Here is a 21,804-nt window from a genome sequence, read left to right as displayed (position 1 = left end):
GTGGCCTAATGTGAGTCTATTTGGGATCATTGGAATGATCAGCAGCATTTCTTGATGTGACTTTATGGCAGTTGCCCAGGGCATCATCGCAAGGAGGATGGCATTCATTTACTTTTGTTTTATTTGGTATTTTTCAGTCATTTTTGGAAATGGTAATTAATTTTGATTAATTCACAGCCTATGTTTAATTACATTTAAAAATTAGTTGTTTGACATCCCCAATTATAATAAATGTCTACAGATGAGATCAAACAAAACAGATGAGAATTGCCCTTAAAGAGCAAGTCACCCCCAAATAAACTTTTTTTTTTTTTGCTGATAAACTAAATAAACGAGTGTCTAATCGTGCTGCAGACACGTGTCGTCAATAATTTGGCACTTCAGTGCATCTTAGTTAAAATTGAAATATTCTGCCTAAAACTGGCAGTGTTGTGCCGTTGTCAGGTAAAAACTCTGCACTGTATTTTAATTTAATTCTGCCACCGCTATTGGCTAAGAAGTATGCTATGATGTAAACTGGTACATTATGATGTCACAATGCTATCGTGAGCCTGAGTGTGTGTGTATTTGTTAGCGGCTCCGCCCTCTCGGTCTGCCAGGCAACAGCATGTGTTGCATTTTTCAAACATGAAGCGGGAGTGGAGTTAGACTCTGGTAGGGGTTGACTTGCTCTTTAAGCTGTTTAACTTGGACCAAGCATTTTAGGTCACAGATAGGTGTAGCTTAGGGTCTCTGTCTATACACCTTATAAGACAATTTAGGTGATGGCATGTTGTTTTTCTGCTATTGAACTGTTTTCTAATAATGTTGTGTTTAATAAAGTGAAGGAAGGAGAAAAATAACGTTTCCCTAGCAGTTTTTAAAAATGTCCCTATGTAATCCGATTAATCGATTAATCGTGTCGAGACCCCATCCGATTAATCGATTATCCAAATAATCGTTTGTTGCAGCCCTAATATATATATATATAATATATATATATATATATATATATATATATATATATATATATATAGCCATGCCCTGATGTGGGGCTGGGGGGTGCGTCAACATGGTCGTGACATAGAAGGGGGTGCGCGGCTAAATAAGTTTGGGAACCACTGGTCTAAAGTGTTAAGTTATTGCTATAAGTCAGTGGTCCGCAAATGGCGGCCACGTCCGACCCGCGAGCCCTCTCTTTGTGGCCCCCAAGCCCCCCCCCCCCCCCCCACCACCACCAACAGCCGACCGGGAGGTGTAGGATAGACAGAGCTGAGGAAAATAATCAAATAATCAATGCATGAGATACGTGCATAAACGATTCTGCATCATAGATGAGTTCTCTAATCAATTAAAGTGGAATGTAGTTTTGTTATTTTAACGGCTGCACCAGCGGAGCATCCACATCTGTCAGAGGTGTTCTCCACATTTACCGGGTAGGAAATTTTGGTCTGCCTTTATTTGGTACTGCAGGGCTGAGCGCTGGAGTTGTAATCTGAGACCAAACCCGAACCGAATCAGCCAGATCGGTTCTGTTGGATTTGGGCCGTGAATTGTTAATTGAGCGGGTTGTCACGCGGCGCGCTCCGCTCGCTCGATCAGCGACTGAGAGAGGGAGAGAGGATCGGAGGACAATCCTCCAAACACGCATTATTATTTACATAATTTCTAGGGCTGGGGGTAAACGATTATTTTTAAAATGATTATTCTGACGATTATTTTATCGAATAGTCGACTATTCTAATGACTATTTAGACAATTAATCTAATGATTATTTTTCTATTGCACAGTTAATAAAAACCAAAAAATCTCTAATAAATTCCTCAAAAAAATTGATAAATTGTTACTGTAAGAGAATAAACACTACAGGCCTTCATTTTGTATAACACTGCTTTTATTGTGTTGGTTGGTTATGTTCTGGTGACGTGTAGAACTTGGGAGTGCAGGCTGCTGCCTGAGAGTTGGTTGGAGATGGAGTGTCTCCATGCTGCTTTGTTTAGGTCACTTATGAGCGTGAGGCGAGTGGTGTTACGACCCTTCCTGGGGAGTTTGGCTCGTGTGCAAAAAAGGAAGGGACAATAACACGGGATTTAAAAGTTAAAATGATGATCAGGTTTATTTACAACTACTAAAAAACATAAACCTTTCCATCTACAGGTTGGGAATAATAAAACTAATTCTGCCTGTGGGGAATTAAAGCAAAAGTACAAATAAGTAAGGATGTCCCACTGGGCAAAGATTACTGGGTTCTGGACAAAAATAAGAATCTCCAAAGGTCCAACTCTAAACTGGGTGGTTAAACCAAACTCAAGGTGATATTTTCAACTAAACCAAAAACCCACAACACTCTAAATGTAATAAAAGGGAGATCTGCACCACAAAAAAGATTAACTCTAAACCAAAACGTAACAGCTTATCCAAACGCAAGAAGCTGTTAGCGAAAATGCTAACAGTAGCTTTACCAACGTTACGTTCAAGTTACCAAGTTTAAATAAACCAAAAACACCCAGCAGCAAACAGACCAGCACGGAGGAGAGACTGCTACCACCAAAACAGCTCTCCTAATGTCTGAAAGAAGCTCCTTTATGAAGGGAGAAATGCTCCCGGTGATTTTCTACATCTGCGATAGAAACGGAGCAGCGCATCTGACCCCGGAAGTTGTTATCCGTTGCCGGGAGACGAAGGCGGGCAAAACAGGAAAGGAATTTAGTAGTGGACGGACATTGTTCCGGGTCTTCGGTATTTGGCGGAGATGTTAGTGAAGGTGGAGAAGAGGGCGAACTAGAGGAAAAACATGCAGATTCCTCTTCTATTTACAAACTCCTGTGGATGCAACAAGTGTGCGCGGTGCGTCGACTACCGGATCTGACGTCGACAAATTTTTAGAATCGAGCCGTCGACGTCATCGAGGCGTCGCTACAGCCCTAATAATTTCATTGTTATTTCTCCTCGAAGCGCTCAGTCAGACCGAGTGCTGTGATGTCGGGAGATCCGGTCTTGGGGAGGGAGCGGGGTCAGTGACGGTGGCTGCAGCGTGATAATCTGTCTCTTTTATTTAGGGACACAGTAGTTTGAAGGAGAGAGAAATAGAAGATAGAAGTTCTTGTTCCATTTAATTCTTTTGTTTCTTGATGATAAAATGATGTTAAATTAAGCTTAAAGAGAAACTGGGAGGAAGCTTTGGTTCATTTTAAGTTACACGAGGTCTTGTTTCATATCTGCACAGCATAGACATGAGGGTTACTTGATGAGGGTCCCACAGGACAGGCTAGTGCAGTCACACAGCCGAGCTGGAGGGGGGATAGGGGGATAGGGGATATTGCAAGCTTGTGTGTTATGTGCATTACAGCCAGCGATCCAAACAGCAGCTGTTGGTATATTGATAATGTTCATATCTTCAGAGACACGGTCCATGACTTGCATTTCCTTGTTGTATTGCTGTGTTTGCTTCAACCTTGTGGCTCATTGGTCGTTTGCCAATGACGACTGCACAAAGAAAACAGGACTACATTAAAATGGCTGCTCTCTGCTTTTTTATTTGTTCAAACATGTGTAAAATCATTCCTCTAGGCTCAGGAGCAGTTTGGGGATGGCTGCATCTCGACTTGTCTGCAAACACTCAACATTATATCTCAAGGCTTGTTTTATTTGTCCATGTTGAACTCAAGCACGGCACATCCAACACAGATGCGTTCATAAACAAACCACTGCGTATACCAGCTTTTTCCTCACTGCTGTTTTAACTATTAGAATAAGGTTGCTTTAATGAAAACACAAACTGCAGAATTCAGTATTAACAGCAACGGTGACATCACTTACATAACTGTCCTGTGTGTCCAACAGGTACATGGGAATTGGCCTCTCAGCTCAGGGTGTAAATATGAACCGACTCCCTGGTAAGTGGACAGGATGATTGTTTTTTCTTTTATTTTGCCTGCAAATACTTTTACTGGGGGTGTACTCCATGGAAGGGGAGCTCTGCAATTATCTGATTACATCTGCATGTTTGCTGCTGGTGTGGCTGTGCCCGTGTTTATACAGATGTGAAGATGGTACAGGAGACAAAATAATGCATGAGGGATGCCCCGATCAGGTTTTTTTGCCCTCGAGTCCGAGTCATTTGATTTTGAGAATGTGCCGATACCGAGTCCCGATCCGATACTTTTGATACATAAAAACACTAAGAAAAGGAAGAAATCGTTCCAGAATGTTCCTTATTTTTTATTTAATTACCTTTTTATTTTAATTTTTAACAACAGATCACTTCTGTGAGGTAGCTTGTACAGTCAAGTAATAAATAACATAAATTCTTCACTTTTGGACTTTATTGCAAATATAAAAAGTCTAATATAAAAACAGATGGCACTTAAACTTTAAATACCTGGCAGGGGTCTATTTTGCCTCGGCCCCCAAAATGCTTAGATACGTCCCTGGGCATGGGACGGAGTTTTGAAGATGATCTGAACTGTATCAGCTATATAAATACTACATGCTGATAAGTTATTGCTTTATACAGGTACAAACGTGTAGTGGGATAAATCTACCTACATTTTATTTTTTTAGGAACTTTTTGTTTTCTTGGTTTTTATTTTCCTATCTTCCTGTCTGTCTCTGATCTTCTTGCATCTCCCAGTCCTCCAGAAAAACTCCTGCCTGCTTCCTTCTTTTTCACCTCACAAGTAACTTTTAACTAGCAGGTCAAATTGATCTATTGCCCGCAAAAAAAGCGGAGTGTGCGCTGCGCTGCCCAGCTGCGCCAGTGACGAGCGCTGCAGTGGGGGCAGCGCGAGCGCGTCCACACGTCCTGCTCAAATACAGACAGAACTCACCAGTGTAGTGTTTATGGCTCTTTTATGAAAGATGAACCATCCTACATAATAATCTGGAATATTAATTTTAATAAATTAATAACCAAATTTTATAGCGATAAGAAGACTCAAAGGTTGTTTTCATCGATAAACTGACGATCATATCCGTTTGTCTGTGTTTCAGTTCAATGAAAAGGCGAGTTTAAATTTTAAAGAGATTTAAATTCTTCAATTTAAACTAATGATTTGAAATGACAATCATAGGAAAACAATCAACATTGGCAACCTTGTTGGACAATCTTTAGCAGTTGATATTTTAAGCTTGCACAAATAGACCTTGTGTTGGATGTGCTAAGATTTAAGGATGGAATTATGAATGCGTGCATGCAGGTGTCTGGGATTGCTTCAGGGAGAGAAAAGGTGAATCTGAGTGAAAAATGATGTTTTGAGTTAAACTTTAGTTCTTATTAGAAAAACTGCATCAGAACGCTATCTATTGTGTTCTGCCTCACCGTACTCAGGACCCTCTTTTAGATCCGGACCTCGGAGGATGTTATATCCAGATGACACCTTGGCTGGCAGAGAAGACGAAGGTGTGCTGACGGTCCAGTCCAGAGTTGACCTCGGTACACGTTGATGAAGTGTTTAGCAGATGCGCTTTCTCAAGTTTAAATTAACTCAGAAATCAAAGACTCTGGGACGAGTCTGCGTTAGCTGGTTGCATTTCAGCTATTCTGTCTGGCTTGACAGAAATAGCGTGGGGGGGGGGGGGGGGCTCCTTTCCCCGTTGGCGTTTGTTCCGCACGTCCGCTCTCTTTCGTTCTCAATCTCGTTCTCTCTAACTTACCAAAAAACACTTCTCTTCCCAAAGCAAACTTGTTGTGCATCAGAGCAAATGTGTTTTGAGTTACTGTGAAGTGGGACCTGTGTGAGAAGTGTGAAGGTCATTGCTAAACATCTTCAAAAACATTATTTAATTAAGTATACTGATTCATTATAGTTCATTATGATTACCCAAAACATAATAATCATTCATTTGATTAAAATACATTTACAATGAGCAAAGTGATAAAATGATTATTTAGCATTAATAAACAAAGAAAGCGTAAGACTCTTTTATTATGACTAGATTGTGTGAGAAGTCCTTCTTCTGAAGCTGCAGGTGTTCTCGATGTTGTGGAGTCCGTCAGACTTGCTGTCGGCTCAGGTCTTAATCTGTGGGTGAAAGTTGCTCTGTGACCCAGCTTTGACCCAGCCGGGCAAATACGACCTTTGGCACAGAAAACCCATACTTCCTCACGTTACACCAGAGAGAAAATGAATGGACACGAATGACTGTGTGTTAATTGTATATTTTTTGGTGATGCCACTTAGAAACTTAGAAAATGTTACTGTGGCCGTTTGCAGAACGCAGCTGGAGTTCATGAATAATCAGCGGTCTGCCTGCCGCTCTGCTCAAAAGAATCCCCGCTACTCTTGAGTCCATGTAAATAATATAATATAGGTAGAAACTGGATCTCTTTTGTGCTCCTGGGTGTGTAAGTTAAGGGCACCAGGGTAGCCTGACAACCTTTAAGGAGAACCAAGTTGCTCTCCTAATTTGAACCCAGTATCCAACTCCGGATCGGGGCTTGGACAGAGAAGTAAGGCCTGAGTCCCGATCAGTCTGAAACCACGTGATCGTGGCCGATTTCCGATCATGTGATCGGATCGGGACATCACTAATAATGTCATTTAGCTGAGTGGTGTTCCCACTCTGTTAGGCTACGTTCACACTACAGGCAAATGCGCATCAAATCCGATTAATTTTTTTCCTTTTTTTTAATCCGATCCGTGTCACTTTCATATGTTGTACTGATTACGATATCTGATGTTTTTGAAAGCGACTGCAGTCTGAACGGTCATGTCGCGTTAAATGTGTCACCGAGTCAGCGGAGGTGAACATTGTGCTGACGTTCCTGAGGAGAAGTGCTGACTGAAGGACTAAGGAGTCTGTCTGGACATCCTGGACATGCTGTTTGGACAGCAGCGAGAGATGCTGCTGGAGCAAGCATCTCACCGTTCTCCTTCTCTGTGAAAGGAGGGGTAAGGGTCTCTGTGAGAGCGGGAGGTTCTCCGTGAATGAACTTATTACCGGAACATTTTTGGTGAAAAATAATTCGGTAAGATGGCAGGAAAAAGGAGTAAAATAGTTTAGTTTTTAAAACCGGTTCCAGCCCAAAACGGGAGACTTGACTGGTGTGATCTTGATCCTGTGTCTGTGAAGGCCTTCACATCACAACTCAGCCTCTCCTGGTTCCAACTCCACTGAGTGTGACTTTTTTTCTTCTCCCCAGGCGTGTTGCTTTGGGGCCATGAAGCGTTCACACTGGAGAAAGTTTGATGTCGTATTTCAGTCATAATGTGAACAGCCACACACAAAAAAGTCTGATTTACTAAAAAAATTGGAATTGAGCATCAAGGCCTGCAGTGTGAACATAGCCTTAGTTGCTCTAAACTAAAACTATTTCAGCAGGAGGATTTAAAATGAGAATTTCAAATAAATAAAACCAACTCTGCTCACATCTCAACCTAATGCACGATCGTAGTTTCACTGTATGTGAGAATGACTCCCAGCTACTACAAAATTCACTACATCATCAGGACTGTCTTCATGTATCCACTCTGGATGATGATGATCACTGAAACTGGCAAAAATACACAGATTTAGACTATAATCAGCTGTTTTTAACCGAGCCTCCACACTATGGGAGGATTATACCATATCTTCTGTGGTCTGTTGCTTTGATGGCGTGGTGCTGGTGATGAAAATGTCGTCAGATGTCCTCTGCTGAGGTTATCAGCCCAAACTGGAGCCCAGACATCTCTTCACCAGTGTGAGAGCTGGACCCACCCAAACCAACAACCTCTCCGTATGAAGATAAAGAGGCCAGAGCAAACTGTAGCATCCTGGTGGACAGAGCTGATGAAAACGTACTAATCACTGAAGAGTGGATGCCAGATGATGCAGAGTTTAGCACCGTACTTCAGTGATGAATGCAGCAGTGGCTGGATTAATTCTGCCGCTCAGCTGTAACTCGCTGGTTCTGCCTCCTGGTTCCTAAGGTTAAAACAGAACTACCACTCTCCAGTCTTTAATACGCTGTCCTTTAGAATGTCAGGAAGTGTGTTTTCTGTAGAAATACCAGTAATACAGTGGGGCAAAAACGTATTTAGTCAGCCACCGATTGTGCAAGTTCTCCCACTTAAAATGATGACAGAGGTCAGTAATTTACATCATAGGTACACTTCAACTGTGAGAGACAGAATGTGAAAAAAAAATCCATGAATTCACAGGGGAGGATTTTTAAAGAATTTATTTGTAAATCAGGGTGGAAAATAACTATTTGGTCACTTCAAACAAGGAAAATCTCTGGCTCTCACAGACCTGTAACGTCTTCTTTAAGAAGCTTTTCTGTCTTCCACTCGTTACCTGTATTAATGGCACCTGTTTGAACTCATTATCTATATAAAAGTCACCTGTCCACAGCCTCAAACAGTCAGACTCCAAACTCCACTATGGCCAAGACCAAAGAGCTTTCGAAGGACACCAGGAAAAGAATTGTAGACCTGCACCAGACTGGGAAGAGTGAATCTACAATAGGCAAGCAGCTTGGTGTGAAAAAATCAACTGTGGGAGCAATTATCAGAAAATGGAAGACATACAAGACCACTGATAATGTCCCTCGATCTGGGGCTCCACGCAAGATCTCATCCCGTGGGGTCAAAATGATCATGAGAACAGTGAGCAAGAATCCCAGAACCACACAGGGGGACCTGGTGAATGACCTGCAGAGAGCTGGGACCACAGTAACAAAGGTCACCATCAGTAACCCACTACAACGGCAGGGAATTAAATCCTGCAGTGCCAGACGTGTTCCGCTGCTGAAGCCAGTGCATGTCCAGGCCCGTCTGAAGTTTGCCAGAGAGCACATGGATGATACAGCAGAGGATTGGGAGAATGTCATGTGGCCAGATGAAACCAAAGTAAAACTTTTTGGTATAAACTCAACTCGTCGTGTTTGGAGGAAGAAGAATACTGTGTTGCATCCCAAGAACACCATACCTACTGTGAAGCATGGGGGTGGGAACATCATGCTTTGGGGCTGTTTTTCTGCTAAGGGGACAGGACTGATCCGTGTTGAGGACAGAATGAATGGGGCCATGTATCGTGAGATTCTGAGCCAAAACCTCCTTCCATCAGTGAGAGCTTTGAAGATGAAACGTGGCTGGGTCTTCCAACACGACAATGATCCCAAACACACTGCCCGGGCAACAAAGGAGTGGCTCCGTAAGAAGCATTTGAAAAGTCCTGGTCCTGGAGTGGCCTAGCCAGTCTCCAGACCTCAACCCCATAGAAAATCTGTGGAGGGAGTTGAAAGTCCGTGTTGCTTGGCGACAGCCCCAAAACATCACTGCTCTCGAGAAGATCTGCATGGAGGAATGGGCCAAAATACCAGCTACTGTGTGTGCAAACCTGGTAAAGACCTATAGTAATCGTTTGACCTCTGTTATTGCCAACAAAGGTTATGTTACAAAGTAATGAGTTGAATTTTTGTTATTGACCAAATACTTATTTTCCACCCTGATTTACAAATAAATTCTTTAAAAATCCTGCCATGTGAATTCATGGATTTTTTTTTCACATTCTGTCTCTCACAGTTGAAGTGTACCTATGATGTAAATTACTGACCTCTGTCATCATTTTAAGTGGGAGAACTTGCACAATCGGTGGCTGACTAAATACTTTTTTGCCCCACTATATGTGTGTTCAGCTGATTTCTCTGAGTGCCCAGATGAGATCCTGAGTTAAAACTCTGCTCTGTTCACGTTAACAAAGCACACCCTGCAGAGGCACAAAGGAGTCTGGGGGACATTAGTGCAGGGTTTTGGATGCATCCTCAGTAGGAATGTTGGTCGATCCCTTTCTCCTTCCCAGATTTCGTTTCTGGCCGTTTTCTCCTGGGAAGATCATGCAGATTGTTTTTAAATTTAAGACCAATTTATTTGTTTCTGTGTTATAAACTTGTGTATTTTTATGCTTTAATCACAGCAGTGGTACTGTCATCAGGATTATGAACAATAAAGTTTCCTTTTGAACCTTTCTGCTGCTCTCAGGCTGGGACAAGCACTCATATGGTTATCACGGAGACGATGGCCACTCCTTCTGCTCCTCTGGCACCGGGCAACCCTACGGACCTACATTTACAACGGGCGATGTGATTGGCTGCTGCGTTAACCTCATCAACAACACCTGCTTTTACACAAAGAACGGCCACAGCCTAGGTAAGCAGAACCGAAGCCGCAGGGCTCTTCGGTACAGATTTGTGCTCGGTTAAAGGGATGATTTTTATTATGAAAAGTGAAAATGGAAATCATCAAGCTGCCCTCTGGTTCTGGATCAGTTCTTTATTTAATGGATGTGTGTGTATTTACATGGAGCACGTGTTAATCTAGTAAAATCGAATCTAATAAAACAATATTTGAATGAAGAGCTATGTTCATTATCGAAACACAAATTAAGATGCTCAACCTCTAATTTCTGTTAATGGTTGCTGCAATGGAGTAAATGTTGTCATTCCCTTTATTATACAGTATTATTATTGTCATTTATTAATTCACTTTGGATTTATTTTGCTCACCTTCCTCCCAATAATGGATTCTTCTCAGATGAATTCACATCTAACAAGGATGAACATGTTTTTTCTGAGCATCTTACAACTGGGTTGTTTTTATTTTCCTAAACTTAAACCTTAAAAAGCACCATGAGGTTTTTTATTGCTGCTTTTTGCCACAAATCATTTAACCAAGGATGAGCTGACATGTTCATGGGCGTCGTGTCACAGTGAGTTCACTGAACGTGTTTTTGGCTCAGTGAAATTTTCCTTCATTTATTATAACATTTCCAATAAATATTGTAGAAAATTAAATGGTGGGAAAAAAATAAAAATCTGGAACATTTTATGTCCAGAAGGCTAAAAGCTAATTCCACAGAAAAATCTGTTACAGCAAAAGTCACATTTGTTCTCCTGTATTCGCTGCATCTGAGAGACAGAGAGCAGAAAGGAAACTGCAGCTTTTTAAATTTTAAACACTTTTCTTTTGTCCTCTGCTCTGAAATCGGTGTTTGGATGTTAAATCCGAAAATGTAAACCAGCTACAGGAAACCTCCTTCCTGGTTTACACGACTAATTAAATCAGGTTTCTGCAGAAATAACCTGGTTATTTAATCTTCTGTGAACACAGACTCTCTGGCCTTCTGTTGTTTTTAGATACGATTCACTTCATTCTGACTCTTGCCTTTATTCTCTTGCAGGTATCGCCTTCACAGACTTACCAGTAAGTAGCCACTTCTGTTTACCCTTGATTTATCTTTAGTCTCCATTATTTATCATCATCATTATTCATTATCTCGATTATATATCATTAGACACAACTTGATTCAGAGAAGTGTTTCAGTTTTCCTCTGAAGTGTTTACTCTGTAAAAAATAAATAAATAAAAAATCTGATTAAAGGGTGAAAAACCGGAAAGGTTCAAATGTTTGATTGTTGAAGCGACTGAAAAGATGTTACTTTTCTAAAGTCAGTTCAAGATGCTTTACGGGCCGGTCGTAATGTTGTGGTCTGTTTTTGGTCAGAAACTAGAGTTAACCTGTATATCATTCATGTCATATGTTAATGATTAAGAGATGAAGATGTGTAACTGGCTTTTGTCTCAGAGTTCTGTCTCATTTTGTTTGCCATATTTATTTGCAATTTTGTCTTCAGCTTCTCCCAAAGTCGTCTTGAACACCTGACCTACAAAAACTAAATTGAGAAGAACTTGAGATGGTTCCACTCAACATCTACTTCTAGTGGATTATTTGAATATGTTCAAAATTCAAGTGAAACAGCCTTGAGACTCAAAATCTGAGAACCCTCACAAACTGTTATAGATGTTCATAAGAGCGCTGTTTGCTGTTCTGAATATTTTAGTTTGGGGCCATAAAGTTCTGATATTTCCATCATGTCAGTTTTGTCGTACCCTGCTCCACACATGAACACTTCCCATACCCAGTGGGACTGATGCACGCGTTAACTGAGCTGAGAGCAAAGTTTCTCTCCACCTTCTACAGACTGGGATGCAAATGAAGACAGGGGCTGACTGTTTTTTCAGCAGCGAACAGAAGACTCTTAACCACAACAATAATCTATTGAGCAGCCTTGGCTGTGAGCCTGATATTCATGTTCCTCCAGAGATGTACAGTGAAGTGCGTCACCTCGGCACAGCTGACCTTTGTGGTTATCGAGCAGTGACGAAGACGAGCCTGAGAGACACACACAGCTTTGTTGCATATTTTCTTTAAGTGATTTTAATGGACTACATCCATTGGTTGACCCAATCCTTGCCTCGCACACGTGCTCTGCTCTTTACAGCTCATACATGTGTATTTTTTCCTCCATCAGAAACCAAACAAATCACCCAGTTTGTGTTTCTGTGAACATTTTAGAGCCACAGAAAAACCATCAAAGTCTCAGCATGAAGTCACGGGTGTGAGTCTGGTGCCCGCAGCTGTCCAGGATGTGGATATTTGACTGTGTAATGTAGCGAGTTATGAGTGTAAATGTCGATTCGGCTTATGTTACATGTTCTTCTGCATGTCCGTAGCCTGGAGAACTAGACCAAACTCTTGCTTAGCAAAGTTAGGCCATTTATTTAATCTGGCTTGCCAGGCTAGCATGTTTTGAGTTTTAAATATAATTTTATAGAATAAATTAGATAGAAAATTCCCAACAAGCATTTAAAACTTCTACTAAAAGCTGCTTCTGCTTGTTCATCTTCACCAGTTGGCGTTTAACCAAACTGGAGTTCAGTTTGAGGAACTATTGATCCTCAGAGACAACATCTATGGGGAGGAAACTGTGGCGACAGGAAGATTAGATTAAAACAATAGACTGGAACGTCGAGTGCCAAAAAGTGTTTGGAGTCTGAAATCTCAGCACCTGGCAATAAAAACGCTGAGTCATTGTTTCCAATAAACAAACCAGGCCGTCGGTCACCTTGATGGATATTTTTTTTTATTTTATTTTTTGCTAAATCTTTGTGAAAATCCTTTTTACTGGCGGGTTAATTACACAATAACTCATTTTGTCTCCTTTAGCTAACGTTTTAATGATAGAGCAAAAGTTATTTCCTTAGATTTTCCTTTTTCCTGTTTTCTCAGTCATTACTTCCTGTTTTGATTTATGGTACAGACTAATTTCCTCTCCCGGTTCCCTCCTTCGCTCCTGAATTTAACCCTGTCTCCCTTTCTCCTGCAGCCTAACTTGTACCCGACCGTCGGCCTTCAGACTCCAGGGGAGGTGGTGGATGCAAACTTTGGCCAGCACCCGTTTGTGTTTGACATTGAGGACTACATGCGAGAGTGGAGGACAAAAATCCAGGCCCAGATCGACAGATGCCCCATCGGGGAGCGTGAGGGTGAATGGCAGTCCATGATCCAAAAGTAAGAGCCTTAAAAAGCTGAAATGTTTGTTTTTGAAACTCAGGCTGGATTAGATTGTTTTTCCCTTCACAGATCTTGTTTTTATGTGAGAAATGGGATGTGTTATCTAAGCGAGACCAGACTACAAACTGTGGTTGTGACTTCTCCTGAAGGAACTGGAGGATATTTCCTTAGTCTCTAGGTTAGAGGGCTGCTAGTGGTAGCTTTCTTACCATTTACAGCAGACTTAAAACCACCAACGGCTCAGATGCACCTGTTTCAGGGGGTACAAGTCAGCCGGAGGGTGAAGTAGCTTCAGGCAGCAGGTTTTGGAGTCTTATTTCCTGATATTTGGACATCTCTCTTCTGATTGGCTAACAGCAACACGACTCTACCACTGACTCTGTCTGCTCTGCAACATTGATGTTTTATCTCCACAAATAACACAAGCCTGGAGGAGTTCTGCTGTGTGGTGGAGTTGATAATGCTAACAGTTAGCTTGTACTAGCTGAGACGTTCTCTGCTGTTTCCTGGACGCTAAACCAACAACTGCCTTCCCCGTCGTTAGTCAAGATGTGTGAGTCCATGAATGTTAAGTGACAGTGTGACTTAGATCTGTCAGGCTTTTCTAATCCTAGAGTTTCACTGTCTGCTTTCTATCAGAAGCGAATGCAGGAGATAGGTGTAGGAGACTATTTTCATGTGAGATAGGTGTAAGAGACTATTTTCATGTTCAGCATGCATGAAAACTCAGTAACCCATTAGAATCGGTGATAATCATTAAAAAACGGGTTTTCAGTGTTCCACGCTTTTTAAAAAGCTAAAGAGAAAATTTCCAGTCAACTTGTATTTTTGAAAGCAACAATAACTGAGTCACTGACACGTCCCAATAGCTAATCAGCTTTCTGCCTCTTTGTTGTTTCAAAGTCGCTTCTCCTCTGAACCTGCAGCAGAGGCTGTCACAAAGCCAGATAAACGTTGGCGTCTGCCAACACGTCTGAAACGCCGCTTCTAGGAACACAAACCGTCATCAAACATGACCAACAGCAGCTCATATTTGATCCTTTTTGTTGCCGTTTACATTAACTTTCCTGGAATTAACAAACTGGAACTCTTTTGTTTTCTGTTTGGGTGAAGGCAACAAAAGAGCGTCAGTTTCACATTTGCTTATTTTTCCAGAGTCTAAAGAGAATAATCTGAGTCTTTCATCGGGACGGTTGTAGTTTTTTTCTTGAGTTTTATTTTATAGAATGCTGTAATATTTGGCCAAAACTACAGACTGATCTCTGTGATTATAACAAACTCTGTTGGTGCTAAAATCTCATCAACATTCCCCTCATTTCTGCAGACGTTGATGGATTCAAGCATTTTGTTTTCCAGTAAAACTGGTTTGGTCTTTAAATATTAGCATGCTTACATAACGCATCATGAATGCACCTATCGTTAGCTCAAGATCAAGGTCTTCTACGTGTTCTTATTGGTGCGTTTGTGGTTTATTTTTGTGATTTAGGTGAATGTGAACTTAGTCTGTTCAGCAGAAAGATGGTTGTTCCCTAATTACAGGTTCTCTTGAGAATGAGAGGGTCTCAAAAAAACCCTCTTAATTTCACTGAGAATGGATGAAGAATAATTGGAAAAAAAAATCTTTTGATGGTTGGAGTACTTGAATACCTTTTTTCCTTTCTAAAGTCCCATGGTGAAATGACACGTCACCATTTGTCCCATCCCCGTGAGGACTGGTGAGCTGCAGCTGTGGCTGTGCTCAGGAACTATTTGGTGGTTTAACACCCAATCCAACGCCTAAAAGCTGATTGTCAAGCAGGGAGGTGTTGGCTCCCATTTTTTAAGTCTTTGATATGATCTATTCAGGATTTGAACCCTGATCTCCCAGTCCCAGAGCGTGATGCTCTACCACAAGGCCACTTAGAAGGTAGTTGCTCAATAAAGATTCCCAACATTACAGAAACACTAGAGCATCAACAGACCCTTACAAGTTATTTTTAAGGGTCTGCTCATTCCCCTATTGTGCGTCTAGTCTTCTCGTCCTTGGGTGCCTGTTTACCGTTTGGCTCACAGAATTGAGGAGTTCTGACTAAAATCTGAATTTAACCACCCATTCATTCCATATGTTGTGGTTTATGTTATGTGTGAAAGCAGCATACTTCTTGCAGCCCCAGTCAGAAACGGTAGAGAAGATAATAGAGCTGCAGGAATGGCAGCTGAAGAAGAGTGTTGCTATTTCTGGATCCCTCTGGTCCTTGTCCCTGCCCAGCCCTATTGAGAGCACCAGAAACGTCCCGGCGATGTTGCTGTTGACCCGAGGTGGATCGAGGCCCAGATGGACCAGCGTCTGTTATGTGATCCATCAGTAAATGCTCCAGGATTCTGTTTTGCACGTGCCAAGCCGTGATGGGATTAGCTTCTGTTGCTATGAGAGCTTGTCCTGAATGGATTAAATCTCCATTTGGGTCCATTTGGAGTTGAGGGTGAGTGGAACAGAGGCAGTTGTTCCTGGTTTTTAAATCCAGAACCGTGGATTGCAGGCTGGGAGGAAAACAGGAAGTTTTTAAGCTCTGGCCAGAGCCGTGAATGGGTCATGTTATCTTTGTGGCGCGACAGAAACGGAATGATGAGTCACGGAGAGCAGAAGCCTCTGATCACGGATCTCCCTGCTCAGAGTCAGCGAAGTTATGAATGTGTGCAAATAAACATTGGAGGAGCAAAATCATCCTGGAAATTTTGTTTTATCCCAGAATATAAAATAAAACCTATGGAATCAAATGTCAAGATCAGGAAAACTCTTACAGAAAACAGATGCTCTATTATGGGATCCAGTTTACTAAGTGACTTCCTGCTTCTGTTTCTGATAGGATTATCTAACTGTACTTTTCTGACTTTCTCATTTTAAATGGACAGAGTGAATAGTCTATGTCTGACATTTAGTAAACACAGCAGAATAAATACACACGGGCTGCACCTTTGTAGCTATGGTTGCTTTAATCTAAATATTTAACCAGGAAATCCTGGTTAAATATTATTTCTGTTATTTGATCCCAATCAATAATTCACTTACAGACCTGATTTACTAGCTTTTTAGTTTTACATACTGTGTGCCTGAAGCTGGGCTTAATTCTCCGTCCGCTCTTAACCCCCTGTTGGGATGATATTCGCAGCGATTCGATATTAAAGTGAAACAGCAGAAACAGCTGAACTTTCAGCTGTTTGGATGCTGCTGTCGAAGCACGGGTCCTAACCAGACCTGTCTGCCCCCACAGGATGGTGGCTTCATACCTGGTGCACCACAGCTACTGCGCTACGGCCGAAGCCTTCGCCAAATCCACCGACCAGGCCGTACACGAGGAGCTGGCCTCCATCAAAAACCGACAAAGTGAGTCTCCCACCCTGCATGATGCCGGCGTTCCTTATGGAGAGGGACGGCCTTTTGCAGGACAGGAATGATACTGAATTATTTAGTAAATCGTATCTGTACAAGAAGCCAGAGAAAACATTGATTTTATTTATTAAGACTAGTTTAAAACGGCTTGACTGAGTTGAATGCTTCTGATGTTTGTGTCGTATGTGTTTATTTTTTATTGTTAAAACGAAATGAAGAATGACATCCTAATAGAAAATACTCCCAGTCCTTAACGGGTTAATTAGTTTTTATATTTCAGATATTGGGATATGTGAGGAAAGGTTGTAATCAAAGATGAGGAGACAAAACCGTAAAGCTTTTAAACAGCCCTGCTTGTTGTCGTGTTTGCTGCAGAGATCCAGAAGTTGGTGTTGTCAGGTAGAATGGGTGAAGCCATCGAGACCACCCAGCAGCTCTACCCCAGCCTCTTGGAGAGAAACCCAGACCTCCTCTTCATGCTCAAGTAGGATCAAGTGTTGATCTGCTGTTTTACGCTCGATTCTCCTCCTCCCTTACTCATAATGGCCGCCGTCCCGCTCTGTCTCCAGGGTGAGACAGTTCATAGAGATGGTGAATGGGACAGACAGTGAGGTGAGGTGTCTCGGAGGTCGCAGCCCAAAGTCTCAGGACAGTTACCCCGGTTCCCCCCGCTCCTTCAGCAGCCCCAGCCACAAAGCCAGCAGCTCCCAGCCCTACCTCACAGGTATGGTCCAGCTGTGCTCGGTTTCTTCACATCTGGAGACGGATGCTTTATGAAACCCACAAATGCACAAAACACAGAAAATAAACAACGGGAAGCTATTTACGTGATTGAGCTGTGTGACACTTTGGATTATTTTGTTTTTGTTTTAGGGTTTGACAGCAACTGCTGTAATGGAGTCACATCTAATAAGAGCCACAGCTCCTCCCCTCACAGTCACAAGCCCTGCTCTGGCTCCACCCTTCAAGGTTCTGACATTAGTCTGAACGGTAGCCAGCAGCCCATCACCAGGTACAGACGCCTCAATGCTGCATCTGAAAACCTTGAGGGTTACCTGTAAGGGACAATCAGACATTCAGTAGAAACTAAACTAGATGAAACGTGTTGTACGGAGAAATTCTGTCTGAACAAATCCAAAGTACCAGTTTGTTGCTTCTAAGTTTACTCAGAAATATGAAATAGGCAGTTCAACCTGTTTATTATTATAGTGTATGTTTCTCAAAAACAGTTAATTCTGGTTTATTAAAGCAAAAGACTCATTTCCCCGAAATGCAGAACTGACCGCCACAGGAAATCCTTTGTACCGGTGGCAATAGGATTGTTTAACTCTTCCTCACCCTATAGGTGATTCTCCTAATACCTTTACCTAGGTTATTCTGTTCCCTCCCAGACTGTGCAAGATTACACAAGAGTTCTGATTGTAAATATGTTTTTATCCCCCCATCATATCATATGCTGCTACAAACCCTTATTCTATTACACAATACTTTAATCACTTCTGTGAATCGCCTGCACCGACGGCTTAATTACTTATTCACAAGGATGCAGTCATGTATTTATTTGTTGAGATATGCGATTGTTTGTTTTGCACTATCCTACATGGTACTACTGTAGATCATTTTTTACTGTATATATTGTATATCATATTTCTATTTCACCTGTTCCTTTGTCTCTCCTACTGCTTTGAGCATGTACATGACACAAGAATTTCCCTCGGGATAAATAAAGTTGTTCTTATCTTATCTTAATGTTCAATAATTACTTCTAGAGTTAGTTTTACATGTAAAATCAGATTCCTGTTTCCCTGCAGTAACGACGTGGAGATGGAGGTGGATCACTTCACCAACGGAGTGACAGAATCTTCCTCCAATGGGTTCCTGAACGGTACCTCCAAACATGCCGCAGAACCTGAAGACTGTGACGCAGACATGGGTGTGTGTGTGTGTGTGTGTGTGTGTGTGTGTGTGTGAGACCTAGTTGCATCTAATCAGCTGTGAGCGACCTGAACTACTATTCCTTTGGTCATCTTTATTTTATTTCTGTGATTTCCTCCTAATCTCTGGAGTCCTAAAACATCTCTACAGACTCCGCTAACATTATGAAGCTCCTGATTTGGATGTTGGTGTGTGTGGTTCTGCAGAGGTGGAGTCAGCCCAGTCCAAGAGGCAGCTGTGTGGCGGGAGCCAGGCGGCCATTGAGAGAATGATCCTCTTCGGCAGGGACCTCCAGAGCATGAGTGAACACCTCCGCCGGGAGTGTGGCAAGAACTCTGCCAACAAGAAGATGTTGATGGTAACGTGGAAATCTCTACGCTTCGGCTCACTTCCTGTCTCAGATGTTTTTATGTTGCTCACGGAACTAGCTGCAGTCCTGAAATACTTGTTCACACACAGAAATGTAAGCTGTTCCTTTACACCACATGATAACCTGTGAAGTAGGACCAACAGAAAAAGTAGAGAGGAGCAACTCTAAATACGTTTTATTTATGTACATTCAAATTTCTTCAGACATTTTTTCAGGAAGGTGGGTGGAAAAGATCTGCTGGAAAATCGAAGACTGCAGGACTGAAGTGCTTTTAGAGAGAAACTGACATGTTGTTCTCTAAATGTCAGAATTAATCTGCATGTTTACAGAATTAAGGAGAGGTTGTTGTTGGGACTGAGATATTTGATTTTTTTCCTACCTGCAGTTAGAGCTGCATTAGTGTGTCGGACACAGCCGTTGAATCTGTGATCAGCCTGTTTGTGTCTTGCTGCAGGATGCATTCAGCCTGCTGGCCTACTCCGACCCCTGGAACAGCCCGGTCGGCTACCAGCTGGACGCTGTTCAGAGAGAGCCGGTCTGCTCCACTCTCAACAGTGCAATACTAGGTGGGTCTCCACCCCAGTCCATCATTCAGGGTTCATTAGAGTCAGCAGAACTGATCATAACGAGTATTTATTCCTGTCACAGCCCATCATGTGGTTTAATTTGTCCACTTTGAGATTTTAGGGTTAGAATGCTGTTAGAATAGATTTTTAATATATATTTAATACAAAAATCAGGGGTGTTCAAACACAAAACACCCAAACTGAAAGTCCTCAGGAATCATGAGTTTGATTTAAATAAAAAATCCTGCTTTAAAAAACCGTATTGAGACTCTAGTCTCGAAGGTTTATCTTCATAAAAGAAAAGCATTAAATTCTGTGGATCTTCTAGTTCCTTGTGTTGATAAATAAATGTGAGTCATGTTCTTCTGTCATGTTTTCTGGATTTAGTCACGTTCCATGAGCAGAGCTCACAAATCAGCTGTTGGTAAAAGTCCCAACTTATTGGTTTCAGCCTCATATTAATAAAAAAAAACCTTTAAAAAGTCTAAATGATCTGCATCTGCTGTTTTCTGTTTGGACAAAACGCGATCATTCTTAAATGGCAGCCAAGGGCCTCACTTTGGCCACGGCTGACATAAACCAGGCATAAGTGGTGTTTAACAGCTTGGTAGAAATAAGACACTCTTGTTTTTTGTTTTGTTTTTAGAAACTCACAACCTTCCCAAGCAGCCCCCCCTGGCCCAGGCAGTGGGTCAGGCCGCCCAGTGCCTCGCCATCATGGCTCGAACTGGCATCGGCTCCTGCGCCTTCGCCTCCGTGGACGATTACCTGCACTAGCCACACACACACACACACACACACACACACACACACACACACACACTCTAAAGGCCGTCCAGAAATGTCTTCCTCCATTTCATCTATCAGTGTAGTCTGACTAGCTGAGGAGATGTCCTCTGTAGGACTTAGGAGAATGTAAACCCTCTCACTCGCTGTCTGTTCTGCTTGTAGAAACCAACACGACACCTCTGAGGGTCGGGGGTCATTTCTGGACACCTCTTTAGAAATCCCACAACATACTTGTAAAATTAACACACACACACTGCTTCCTTTTCATCGGATATAAGAAAAAAACGAAGCCTCCACCTCTGATGCTCCATCCTGCAGCTCCTGGAGGCTGCAGTCATGACGATGAGGGAACCGCAGACCAACATCAAAATACCTTGAGACCAACTGATGTGGACTCACAGCAGCACTCTCTCTCTCCCTCTCACACACACAATGTTGGGAGGGTAGCTCGACAAAAACAAAACCCTGAAGAAGCTGAAAGGATGGTGTGTGAGGGAGGGGGAAGAAAAACTCAAAGGGGTGTGAGGCCATCATGGCTGACGACGCTTACCGTAATCCCTGTAAACCTGGCTCACACACACAGGGAGGTGGACACCTGCTGGTTTGAGTCCCGCTCCACCAAGGCGCTGAGTGCTCGGACCACAGCCATCAACAGCCTCCACCCCTCCCACTGCCCCCCCACCTTCAGGACACAGGCGGATTTGTGTGACGCATGTGGACTTGGGACTTCGACGAAGCTGAAGGGAATCTGCAAGTCTCGTTTTTAATCTTCTGTTTAGTTTTTGTTTTCTTGAGCAGAGTGGGGGGTGGTGGCCATTACTCTGCAGTCGTTTTGGTTTTTAGTTTTGTTTTCAGGTTTACAAGGCATGGTGCAGACAATAATGATAATTATAATTATTTCATGCATTCACAGCAAATTCCACCAACTTATTATAATAAAGATCCCAGTTCCACGACTCCCAGTGACCAGCGTGTGTACATGTTAACGTTTCTATACGGATTTAACTAAATGGAAATTCTATCAATAGAGCGACATATTTAGTTATCAAAACAAGGAAATCATTGAAAAAAAAAATAGCCCTTTAATGTTTTGTACAGACGGCAGCAGCTCCTGAAACAAGCTGCTGGGTTCCAGTCATTTCTGTTCGACTCCTGCTGGTAAAGTCCACTCATTTGATCGTTTGTTATATATAATACCAATTCCTTAAATTTGTCAGGAGAATCGTCAAACACTTTCCAACAAGTCTGACTTTTCTGTGAAGGATCCCTGTTTTAGAACTGATTAGTTATCCATCGGACCACAGCAGGTTAATGCAAACATCTGTATAGTCTCTTTGATGTTTCTGCTGATTATTTGGACCCACGAGGATCTCAGGAGCTGATTTGTCCCTTTAGCTATTCTAGTTGTTTCACAAGAAAGGGATGGGTTGGGCATTCTGTAAAAACGAGAAATTGTTT

General features: G+C 42.2%; 1 protein-coding gene across 1 annotated transcript in view; it reads left to right on the top strand.

Moving 5' to 3' along the window:
- Positions 1-21,302, top strand: part of ranbp9 (RAN binding protein 9) — a 32,742-nt gene extending 11,440 nt beyond the window's left edge. Inside the window, exons 3-14 of the mRNA XM_015955997.3 lie at positions 3,823-3,875; positions 9,945-10,112; positions 11,143-11,165; positions 13,129-13,313; positions 16,568-16,680; positions 17,062-17,170; positions 17,256-17,410; positions 17,560-17,698; positions 18,498-18,619; positions 18,828-18,979; positions 19,446-19,557; positions 20,204-21,302. Coding sequence (XP_015811483.1) covers positions 3,823-3,875; positions 9,945-10,112; positions 11,143-11,165; positions 13,129-13,313; positions 16,568-16,680; positions 17,062-17,170; positions 17,256-17,410; positions 17,560-17,698; positions 18,498-18,619; positions 18,828-18,979; positions 19,446-19,557; positions 20,204-20,334 — 1,462 coding nt within the window. The 3' untranslated portion in view covers positions 20,335-21,302. The remainder of the gene's footprint in view (positions 1-3,822; positions 3,876-9,944; positions 10,113-11,142; positions 11,166-13,128; positions 13,314-16,567; positions 16,681-17,061; positions 17,171-17,255; positions 17,411-17,559; positions 17,699-18,497; positions 18,620-18,827; positions 18,980-19,445; positions 19,558-20,203) is intronic.
- The last annotated feature ends 502 nt before the right edge of the window (positions 21,303-21,804 follow it).

This window comes from Nothobranchius furzeri, chromosome 11, assembly GCF_043380555.1.
Source record: "Nothobranchius furzeri strain GRZ-AD chromosome 11, NfurGRZ-RIMD1, whole genome shotgun sequence".
In the NCBI taxonomy this organism is placed as follows: Eukaryota; Metazoa; Chordata; class Actinopteri; order Cyprinodontiformes; family Nothobranchiidae; genus Nothobranchius; species Nothobranchius furzeri.
The sequence above is the reverse complement of the archived record's forward strand: the minus strand, read 5'-3'. Positions and strand labels throughout refer to the sequence as shown.